This window comes from Dendrobates tinctorius, unplaced genomic scaffold (assembly GCF_039654945.1).
Source record: "Dendrobates tinctorius isolate UK_male_01 unplaced genomic scaffold, ASM3965494v1 ptg000205l, whole genome shotgun sequence".
NCBI lineage: Eukaryota > Metazoa > Chordata > Amphibia > Anura > Dendrobatidae > Dendrobates > Dendrobates tinctorius.
The window spans coordinates 1121991-1134093 of record NW_027361872.1 but is presented as its reverse complement, the minus strand read 5'-3'; the positions used below and the strand labels follow the sequence as shown (position 1 = coordinate 1134093).

The 12103-nt window shown below is 40.5% G+C and overlaps 1 protein-coding gene across 1 annotated transcript in view; it reads right to left on the bottom strand.

Moving 5' to 3' along the window:
• Positions 1-469: 469 nt before the first annotated feature.
• Positions 470-12103, bottom strand: part of SOCS5 (suppressor of cytokine signaling 5) — a 35765-nt gene continuing 24131 nt past the window's right edge. Inside the window, exon 3 of the mRNA XM_073554000.1 lies at positions 470-11671. Coding sequence (XP_073410101.1) covers positions 10052-11659 — 1608 coding nt within the window. The 5' untranslated portion in view covers positions 11660-11671 and the 3' untranslated portion in view covers positions 470-10051. The remainder of the gene's footprint in view (positions 11672-12103) is intronic.

Sequence of the window (12103 nt, the reverse complement as noted above, 5' to 3'; positions counted from 1 at the left end):
TTTAATCAAACTGTGAAATAGTCCAATTCACAAGAAACTACACTTTGAAGGAAATTTGACGCCAAACTTAATCTTCTGTGGTTTACCCACTGATCTCTAGTAAGCACGAAGACAAATTTATCCGAAAAAGGCAACTTACAAACTTCGTAGAAACCCTTTAAACATGGCCATCATAACTGATTCCATCCCAGCTTTCTCAGACTTTTGAAGACAAATTTTATACTTGACCCAAACAATTATTCTGTGATCCAAAAACTGGAAGTCCCAAATTCCACTAGAAGTAACCACAGAAATCCACTTCTTCCTCCATCAGCCCAATAAAAGTGAATGTAAAGTTGATCATTCACGTACACTACCCAACAGAAGAAACTTTGGGATCAGACCTCAGGCTTCTTGAAAGTGAACCTGTCGCTAGAATCATGCTGCCCGAAATACGTGTATGAAAAAAAAAAACCTCAGGACACAGAAAAACAGATACATAATTACTTTTATTTAGATTTAAGACAGGATTATAGAAGTCAAAGCACCAAGAATGTCAGCTTTTGAGTAAAATAAAAATTGTGTCCGGTAAAATGTAATATTGTCAGAGTTGTATGGTATTTACTGACGGAACAGATTTTAACATAACAGAGATTCTACCCCCATCAGTAGGCAATTGGTGGCTTTCCGATCGAAAAATTCTTCCTTCCCACGACCGGTGAATAAAACACCCACTCAAAAGCCTCTAATTACCTACGGTGGTTCTACATAAAACATAATATGGAGGTTAATACATTTGCAATTACAATATATAACCCTTAAAAACGTAAAAGGTTTTCCACAATAGTGAAATGCGATAGTCACCATATAAAGTAGAACATCTTTTCAGGATTAAAAACAAAACATAAATAAAAAAAATTATAGAAATTGCACCAAGGTTCTGTATAAGGCATTAGGGTCATGTATCTCGATAATCCCCAAAACTCTGATGTCTTTTTAGATTGTGACAAATGAAAAAAGCGTGGTATGATTCTATTAAAGAAAAGGGATCAGATTGAGGCTAAGCCATTGGATAAATCTTCTAACATCTGCTGTAGAGGATGATCTTTCAAGTGGGTTATATTTTTATTGTGATGAAAGAAAACAGTCTTTTCGCAACGTCTCGTTTCGGATTATGAACCAGTGAGGGGAAAAGAAAAACAAAACAAAAAGAATTAGTTTGCTGTTATAGTAAGATGAGATTTATAGGAAATACTTTTTTGGGGGAGAAAAATGGGACATTTACCGTTTGACATGTATTATGTCGTGTATAACGTAATTACCAAAGGGCCATTTAACGCCTCTCCACCTTTAAGAGCAGATATGTAACGCCATGAAAGCTCCCGTAGCCATCAACACTGTGGACAATTTTGTCATCGGTGTGCTGATCTAAACTATACTAAAAGGGGTAAGCAATGGCCACTTGATCCGCTTGTAAGCAGTTATCACCTATCCCCCCATCAATCTCAGTAACCAGGGTTCCATGTCATTCGTTTAAGCAGTTGAGCATACAGTGCCCCAGCCAAGGTCTCAGATGCCCAAGCACTGGTTGTACTTGGTAACCCTGTTTCCCCCATTATTTACCAGAACAAGGGTCCTACGTCCTCCCTTTCAGTGGAGCAACTTTGTCCACCCATCCAAGGTCTCAAATGCCCTAGGGCAGTACCTGGTACCCAGTTTTGACGATCAGCGGTGGGACGTACAGCGATTTAGTAGATGTATCCCCTTACCAAAAACCTGCTAACTTATTTTATGTAATCTGAGAGTAGCGTGACTTAGGGTCTGAGAGCCTGGATTTAAAAAATGTGCCACTTACTGGGCTGTGTGTTGCCATTTCAATAAAACAGCATTTTACCAGCAGATCATCACTACAGGACAAGACATCTCATGCCTCCTAGTCAACTGGGGTGTAGCCACGCCCCCTAAATTGATTAGCAGCTTTGTGTTACTGCAAACTTTTCAATTAGTGGTGTGGGCGGGGTTATACAGAGCTCAGCATTCTGAGCACTGCGGCGAAAACAGTGATATCAAAATGACACCAAGTAGACCAGCAAGTGACAATCGCTGGAATCAGGGTCTCAGCCCCTACATCATGTTGCTCTTAGCAAAACCCTGGTGACAGATTCCCATTATTAACACAGTCAAAACCATTTTTTAATCATAAAGGCTATTATAGAAGCGAACATGGGTACTTCAAATTTGGTAATCACTATAAAAAGGTGAAAAGAAATTTGTTCTGGCAAACCTACACATTTCTACTAACTATATTCTCTTTATCACCGTTTAGCACTCAAACTACGGTAATTGGGCCTTGTCCCCCCCAAAAAAAAAGAAAAAACTTGATTGAGAGCGGTATTGCCTCTCAAAGCCCATTATGCCCTCAGCTACTACCATTTATAAAAATATTGACATAAGATACTCTCTAGTCTGTCTTACCGTAAGCCTCGAATATAAAAATAGCTTTGTTAAATTTATTTAGCCGATCTGGATGACCAGCAGTGCAAGCCGAAAAAACCCTCCATTAAAATTCCTTTTTTTTTTTTTTTTTTCTTACTTCAAGCATTCAATTGGTTTTCTTCGAGAATTATTTTTGAAGCCATTCATTCCCCAAATACTGGATTTCTCAGCATGCAACTGAAAAATACCCTCTACGTAGTAACCAAAGTTTAGCCACAATTGTGATTTGGAAAAGACATAACATGTCTTTATGTATTCTCTAAAAACGTGATACAGGTTTATGCCCATGATCGGGGGGAGGGAAAAAAAAAAGAAAAAGTTTATCATGATTTAAGTATCAACTTTATTCATACTGGATTTCATTATAACCCGACGTCCCCCATCCCAAAATTGAAAGAAAAAACAAAAAACAAAAACATGGAAGATCCTTTAATTGTACAAATGCTAACTTTGGTATGTTGGAGACTCAATATGTAATTTCCCGTAAAATCAAAAGATGTGAGAAGTTTGACAGATCAGTTGACAGATTCTTGTATTTAATTTTTTTTTTTTATGGTTGGCCTAATGTACATTAATAAGGTTCTTTTAGGAACGACCACCTGAAAAAAAAAAAAAAAAAATTTACAAAAAAAGACAGAAAGTCAATGCTGCTTGAACATTGTCCACTTTTACTCAGAAAATATAAATCCTGAATGTTTGCCGGAAGGACATCATGTATGACTAACCCCAAGACTTGATGACTAATCTTTCTTGAAACTTGAACACCTGGAAAGGTGACCGTGTGCCGCAAGCTACATTCTGCCCAAATGATCTTTGACCAATTTTAGACTCAATTTAAAGAAATAATATTGGGTCCGTAAACACAAAATCTATGGTCAGGACCTAAAGACAAAATTGGCCCTAGACCATTGCAGACCAAGACAAAGCTACGGGCTGAGAACATTTGGAAGATAAAAAGGACATTAGTAAAATGACCCCCCTGGTGGAAATAAGTGGTTTAGGATTCTAAATTACTGTCGTTAAAACTAACCATCTGCTTAGAGGACTGCCAATAGATCAAGGCCGTAATCACAGCAGTAGCACCCTGTAAGTCATATCCAAAAGATTCTGGGAACGATGCCTATAGAAGAGACCAAGCCTTCTTCTGGTCACCTTCTCTATGGTCATAAATACAGATTATTTCAAGCACCAGGCTCACATGGTATTCGTTGAAGGAAACCTCAAAAAGAGATGCTTTGGCGTGAACCATTATGGGGCAAAATAAAGATGCCCCCCCCCCCCCCCCCCAAAAAAAAAAAAAAAAAGTTAACTAACCACAACAGCTAATGCAGGCAGCCCCTGCCCTGGAAGTGGCATCCATGGCAATAACAGTCAAGTTCAAGTCACATATTTGCTGATATCTAAAATTGACGAAGAGTTGACTAGACCTGCAGGATGGCATTTGACCACATGCTGCCCTGAGGTGTCCTTTGAAAGCTGTTGTCAGACTGATGACCCTTCGGCTCAGACCCCATGCACATGTGCACTCTTATTTATCACTCATGTGTTCTCAATTAAGCTAGGAGAGCAAACAGCCGCAAGTCTTCCAGCGATATCACCCATGGTGAAAAGAACTGGCCAGTGAAATCCAATGCCAGATTCTATTCCCCCCAAAATCATTTGTCGAGAGAGTCATCAGTCAGGAGACCCCATACACATTAGCTAGTTAGCCAAACATGTTGACCTCAGCAGAAGCAGGTGACCTAATGGCTCTGGTTGCCTTCGATCTCTTGCCCGATGTGCGTTTTGGGGCCTTACGTTGCATCCAAGTAGGATTATTGGTCCACAAATAGTAGAAAACACAGACGCTGATTGTCATGACCAACATGTTAGGACAGACATCCACTGCAGACTAAGATTTTTATTTTATTCGAAAGCGTACACTATTTTGGTTTGATGCTTTTTGTTAAACAATATTTGACAATTTTTACAAACCATAGCTGGAAAAAAAAAAAATCTGGTTTATCACATCACACAAAATTCTAGGAGGTCATAACAACCCATACACTAAAATTAGGCTTCAGCGAAGAGGATGGTGGTGCGTGTACATTGCCAGACGAGTCTACAAACTGCAACACCGGTCAGCACCTTCTCAGAGCGGCAATTAAAGCGGGAGTGACCATCTCATCCAGAAGTCATCAGGCTAGCAGCCATAAGAAGAAAGGTTTCCTGGTTTTTGGACAAGCTTGGAGGGGGGAAAAAGGGGCATTATGCTAATTCACTAGCATCTTAACATATGGCAATAACAGACAGTCAAGATAAACGCACAGAATATACAGATCTGGTGCAACTTCATGCTGGGGATTTTTACGGGTTTTTTTTAGATTTTTAAGCGGCTAATCTAACAGAGTACTGGTTTGTATGTATGTATTGTACACTCACAATACTGAAAAGACAGATTTCATACTAGCCCGTACAGTTGTAGAAATGTCAGGTCTATTTACAGATCCACATACTTTTTTTTTCTTTACAAAGACTGGAATCGCTAGTGTTACTACGTTGTGGAGAACCTTGCGACGCCCTGCACTACTGAAAGGGCAGAGGGTGCACCGAGGGCAGGGACGCGGCAGCCCCTTCCGTGCCGGCACGTGAAGGGTTAGTCATCCTTCTGAAATACTTTTACACTGTAGCCAAAAGGAAATAAAAAAAAAAAAATATGGAAATGCCTCGTGTGTCAGCAAGTCACACTAAACAACATCAAAGGGCAATTAAAGTGCACACATAAAAGAGAATTGTTCCAGCACAATTGCATAGAACGCATGCGTAAGTCTAAAATACTTTGGTATACACATGAATGGTTAAAAAAAAAAAAAAAAAAAGGGGAGGAAAGGAAGGTCACCCCGACTGCTTTGGTAGAACAAAATTATTGGGCATGTCACTGGAGTCTAAGTGATGGGCTAGATACGTATATAACACCCCCGATCACCACTTAAATATCACTAAAATAAAAGATACTGACGGCAAATGCAATTCCACACCTAGTCCTATGCAAAACGTAACATCTCGCCTTGATCTCCCGACGGATGAATTTGGGGGTGGGGGCATAAAGCAACGCCTAATGCTTTAGGTCACTTGTTTCCATAAAAATGAGAGATGTCGCTGGCTGGTAGGCTGTGGGGAGAGGGAAGGGGAATCAATGTGGGTTGGGTATTATTTTTAACGTGCAAAAGTGTGTTTCGCCACTCGTGTCGTACTGCAGGCTCAGCAACTAACCGTGGAGGCGAGAGATCTATGGCCGCTGATATTTTACAGTATTGATCTCTGATCTATAGTAAGTAGGGACATCACAGGATAATCCATGTACCGTAATTAGGGACTTCATTAAGTTCCTCAAAAAAAAGGGAAAGGGGTCCTTTATAATTTAGAAATAAAATTTACATGTGCAGGATTGAATGCATATGATGCATAAGAGGATCTTGCATACATAGTTCCCTTCTGTGGTCATCGTGTTATTCCAATCCATATTCACAATCATTGCCAATGAAAGGGGGTCTATAAGAGTGAGAGTGTACACACGCCTATGTTTGTATGTGTGCTGATCTACGTGCGTATGTATGTATCCGCACCTGTTTTTGTGTGATGTATCCGTGCGTGTGTAATTATATATATATATATATATATATATATAACCATACATACACGTGTTGATGGGAGGGGATAGGATATAGATTAGGCAGTAATACAGGATCATTTTAATATCTATATTATGTCCACAAATCCCAGCCTGATTACAAGTCTCCCATTATGGACTAACAGGTCATAGATCCCTAAAATAGTTAGTTTGGGACATAAAACCCGTGGTTAGGCAGGGAAATGTGGCGGCAATACAATTAGTAAAACGCGCCTGTATTAGGGTCGCCTGAATGTGGCGGTAAAGGCTCCATCTTCCATTCATTTTTCAAGTATTCCCAGTACAAACTAATTTGCTTTTTTTTCTAATGTTTACACTTTTAGTGTCCTGTAACAGCATAAAATAAAAATTAAACACTTATTTTTGGGAGGATTGTGTAGAACAGGCTACTTAATCTGTGCCTACACACAAAGAAAAAAAATAATAATTTACAGGTTTGATTTAAAAAAAAAAAAAAAAAAAAAAAAAAAAGAGAAAAGTGTAGGTGAAAAATTGCATCTTAAGTTCTACTCTAGATAAGTGACTGGAGGAAAGACGTGGGAGGGAGGATCAGCTGCTTCGCTTGTGTAGACTTAAAAGCAAAAAGCACCAAAGACGACAAAGACAAACAGGGAAATAAAGGTTATGAAAAAGGCACAGGAAGCAATAAACACTTCATGTTAGGTTTGCATAGAGATGCAGCATCTCAGAACTAAACTTTAAAGAGTGTTATCAGTACGAATATTGTGTAAATTTCTTACATCCATTGCAGTTCTCCCTGGAGGAGCCCGTTTTGCCAGCTGAACCAATATTCAGAATACAGCCTATTTACTAATTACTAGGGGTCGTTACTAAGGCATGAGGCGAGGTGGTCCAGCTAGCAAAATATGCAATTTCAACTGCGCTTGAAGCGGATCGGTCATCAAGTTTCCACAAAACAAAAACTTCATACATTGTTAAATAGATCTGAGACCTGATGAGGCTTGTGTGCTTACTCTGAAAGCTCATCACAATGGTTTTTGAAATTTGATCAATCTCTGGCCACCTAGTCTGATTTCACAGTTCCTCAGTGCCCCTCTTCCCTGCTGCTGCCAAGATCTCACACTGCTTAGTACAAGCTGCAGTTGTCAGTCAGGCTGGGTGGGTGGAGATTGAATAGATTTAAACTCATGAACTCACCTTGTTTAGTTGGAAGCCTAATAAGGATTTTGCTGCCATTCCGACAGATTTTTCAAAGCAATTACACCAGCTTCATGAGGTCTAATATTTAATAACGTAGACAGAGTATTGTGAATTTTGGTACCAGATCCACTTTGAAAAAGAAGGATACACTCACAAAACTTGAGCAACCAAGCTCATACTAACACCGACATGTACAAGAATGAACACACAAACCTTTTCTTTTTTTTTTTTTCTCTCTTTATAAATGCTCGGCTGGGGAGCATTTTCAACACTGTCCAATGCCAACAATGCGTCTGTCCCAGACAATGGCGGAGTACACCATTACCCCTAAAAGGGGTTAAAATTTAAAGTGCCAATGCAGTCTTAAAAACTATATACAATTGCAAAGAATGCACAGTACCTTAAACACCTAGCGGAACAGAGTTCCAGAAAAAATGTAATGGCAAGGGGGAAAAAAAAAAAAAAGGAGTTAAAAAAAGGTCTATAGATCTGATGCTTTTCCGTGGAGGGGTAAAATGGTTAAGATAAAACCTGAAATAATGCAAGAAATAAGAAATGTTGTCACTGGGTTTCATGGAGGACCGGGGGCACTGCGGTTGGGAAAGCACTCTCGGACACCCTGGGTAATCGTGGTTTGTCCAGATGAAGTTTAAAACTTTGAAACGCGTTGACAAATAAACCACATTACTTGGATTCCTGTCCCATCGACGGCAGCGCAAGGTACACCCATTTGTTTCCAGTTTTCCCTTTGAAAATGCAGACTAAAGCATTAAAGGGGTTGAGAAACAACCAATTGCCACAGGTACAGATCTCAAGAAGCTTAAAAAAAAACAAAAAAAAAAAAAAGATTATTGTGCCTGGGAATATGTTAGTCAGGGTAAGTAAGATGTAAAGGGGAAGGGGAAGAGCTAAATATGGCAAATTTCCATTGCCATTTTCCTCTTTTGACAAAGGGGAGTGACCCGGATGGGAAAGGGGTGTGACTTACAGTACCGCAAGCCAACCAACAGGAGGTGTAAACTAAAGATGTCTTAAGTTCATCATCCAGCATAAGCCTGTGATATAAATTTGGTGAATTTTCAGATTGGGTAGTTCAAGCCAAAAAAAAAAAAAAAAAAAAAAAGGGGTCACGAAGCAGGCTACCAAAAAAGTAAAGATTTAACAAAAAAAAACAAAAACAAAACTCATCACCTAAGCACAGTGTATAAAGCCATATAGTGGGCTAGGTCGTTACTTAGCCCATAAATACACTATCGTGATATCACTCAGGCGTAAAACCTAATATGCCAAGTCATACCCACGAAATGGATAATGTCGCTGCGCTTGGGCATCAAGTCCCTGAAGCTCTGCACCAAAAAAAAAAAAAATAAGTTAAACTAAAATTTCTGGCATGTTCTCTTCCTCAAGTTGAACTGTTTCTTGCATTACTCCAGATTTTATGACACCATGTTTCACTGAAAGAAAAAAAAAAAAAAAAAAAAAAAAAAAAGTAGTGACGGAACAAGTCCTGGAACCAAAAGTTATGAAGATCCAAAAATAAAGCAATGGAAATTGCCAAAAATAGACAGTTCTGCCACTTATTTGCCAAACTCATGGTACAGTAACACTTTCATTCAACTAGTTTGGAAAAATACTATGAATCCCTTAAGGAACGATCTTCCTGGTCGATGACATTATTGCACAAGAGTCATCACGAATGGAAATATGTATTTCGCTCCATGTCAAGGACCTGCCGTTCTACTCAAGTCTGCATTTAGGAAATCCATTAGGAAGGGGCCCTGAATTCACTTGTCTGATAATAGAACACAAATATCATTCACAGGTGAACCTGTAGAAGGAGGAAGGTCACACAGGATCCGCCAGTCAGTCAGTTTTCACATCAGGTGTGCTTTTGACAAAATCAGTAAGGAGTCCAACTTAAAAACTCAGTGATCAAACAAATTTACAGTAAAGAATTCCCCTGTTGAACAACAAAACACATAAGAGCCGCCATTTACTAAGTAGAAGTCATAATGTGACAGTGAAACGCAAAAAGGATAGGACCAAATTTGAAAAAAAAAACAAAAAAAAACAATGTGACTACCGAAATTTAATTTTGGACCAGAATTTTCCTTTACTGTTGACCGAGCAGTCATACCTGTGAATGTTATTTGTAGATGGGTCATATCAGCCCAAAAACTAACCCCTGATAACTAATTTAATCAGTACCACCTTGGATGTGAAAAATCAAACTGCTGGCTACATCGAAGTTACACCCTATTTAACTGTTAGCTACACGAAAAAAAAGGCATCAACATTTATTTTCGTAGCAGGATGGCCACTATCTGTCTAGTGTGTAAGGAATCAGGGATTGTGTCACGTCGGGAACATTTAGCATTTTTCTTTTTCTAAATCCTGAAATACTTAAACTACCGTTAATGGTAAGAAAAGAAGCCATGTAGACACCTCGGGTTCTGCACGAGAATGAAAATGGAGAACATCCAAGCGTTGTTAGGATGATAAAGCGTCAGCATTCGTAAGAACATGCAGAGTAAAAGGATCCGCTTCGTAGTTTCAGAGAACGCACGGCGGCCTCCCTTACCGGCAGATTATAGTTTACCGATACACGTAAAGCTCGAAGTGTCATACACTATTTCTAACTTACAGGTACATGTGCTTTAATAACTGAGCATATCCTAAGTCTATGAGGTGATTATTTTTTTTTTTTTGGAAGGTAGAGACCAGAGAGCAGAAATGTGTTTTCGGTTATTTCGACTTAATGGGCTCCCTCTCCAACCACCGAACTCTGACCTTCTGCTTATAATGATACTCCTTCAGGAAGTCTTGTAGCATGGATGGCAGAGGAAGTAAATCGATACCATCGTAGGTGGTAGACCTGCAAATGACTGACCTGCAGATGTACTGCAGGCTGAACGGGAAAGTTCTATTTAAAGGTACCGTGAGTAAGGGTTCAAAGAACATGCAAGAACTCGGATCTTTGTAATGTTCTAAGAGTCCCGTAACAGTGGAGGAGTGAAACACGCAGGGATCATGGGCGTCGAAGCTGAAGTTATGATTCCACTGCTCAATCCGAGCATGCAGAGATCGGTTGTAGCGACGGAAGCTCACAGAGAAAAGGTAGTCCTCTTGTGCTGAATCCCTGAGCAAGAATGTGCCTTCTGGCCTGCCTTCCAGCAACGCTTCTGCCTCATAACGATCCATGACTCCCCAGTAGCAAGGGTTACCTGTGATTTCCACTAGATCTGGCACAAGGCAGTGAATATAATCAATCTGTGTGTGGACTTTCCAGGCTCCCTGTCTACTTGTTTGCATATGGCTGTCTCCAGAGAACTGGCGCTGCTTCTGTCGACGTGACTGTAGGCAGAGTGTCGTGCCATCTTCTTCAGACTCACAACCACCATGTGACGCTGCACCATTGTCCACTGACATGTCAGCCATGCCTGGGGCAAGTTTTGGTCCAAGCTTATATACTGGGTTAACTTGTGCTGTAGCTTCGAATGTGTGGATCTGGGCATTGGGAGGAGGGTCAACACCTTCTTCAATGCTAAGTCTACGTCTTTCACGTAACCTATCTTCTTCATCTTCAGTGGAAAGAAGGGTCTGCTCAAAAGTATCCAACATGCTTGAGTGTGGACTAATGGGGGCTGTATGTTGTTTAATAAGGTGCCATTTCTGGGCAAGGTCAGAACCTGGCGGAAACGGGCATTTTTCAAGCATAAGCTCCGAAAGATGAATCTTTCTCTTGGTTGCAAAGAGTGGCTTTGATGGTCTGTTATATGTTCTAATAGGAAAACACAATCCCACAGTCTCATTGAGTCTCTGCCTTAAACTGCGACTCCCGATCGCTCTATTAGACACAACCTCCATGTCGTGAACTGATCCCACTAGATATCGCCGGTCTCTTCTTGGGAGTCCACTCCTCTGCCTGACGATTTTCTTATCAGGATCAAGGGAGTTTTGAGTTTTGGTGGAGCAAGAGTGCTTCTTTTTCCCACCCCATGGAGCATGCCTGGTATACGAGTCCCTTCGTGCCAAACGGGCCCCTGCACTAAGGTCCATGTCACTGTCTTTCTCAACACTAATTTCAACTAGCTGCGGCATTTCAGAGACACAATTTGGATTTCTCCTATTGGAGCTGCTGCAGGCGGTCAAGGTTAGTTCAGAAGAGATCTGCAAACGATGGGTAGAGGACAAGGGCGACTGACTAGAGGAAGCTTCCGCTTTCTCCCCCCCACTGAAACACTTGTTTGAATTAACATCCACTGCATTGGATTGATTTCCATCATCTTCATGGCTAAATAGATTCTGGCACCGATATTTGAACGTATTCCACATTTTTCCAACTTTATCCATTGATCAGTAAACCTGAAAAAGAAAAAGGAAAGTGTCAGATTATAAGTTAGTGTGACATAGCAAGAAGTCACAAAGTCCTCGTGAGTCCACAATAGGTTCAGTACATAAAGAGTTTTGTTAAGGGAACCTGTCATTGGCTGTAGAAGTCTTCTCATGCTGAGTAAATCTATATCTTTGGCGTAGAAATCAGCCCAGTCATTTCTGAGAAATGTGGCGCTAAATGCTCCTGGCCCTTCTAGTTATTCCCCGCCTGGCTCCGGCCTTCTGCATCTGACTGACAGGTCATTCTTGCCTTTTAACTGCTGCCCCTTGCAAAAATCCAAGGCAAGCACCGGACGGACCAGTCAACCAAACGAAGGAAGCATGCAATAAGGTGTGAGGGCAAGGAGGATTTCTACACCAAAGGTTTCGATTTTTTCAGAAGTGAGCGCCCATACAGACATG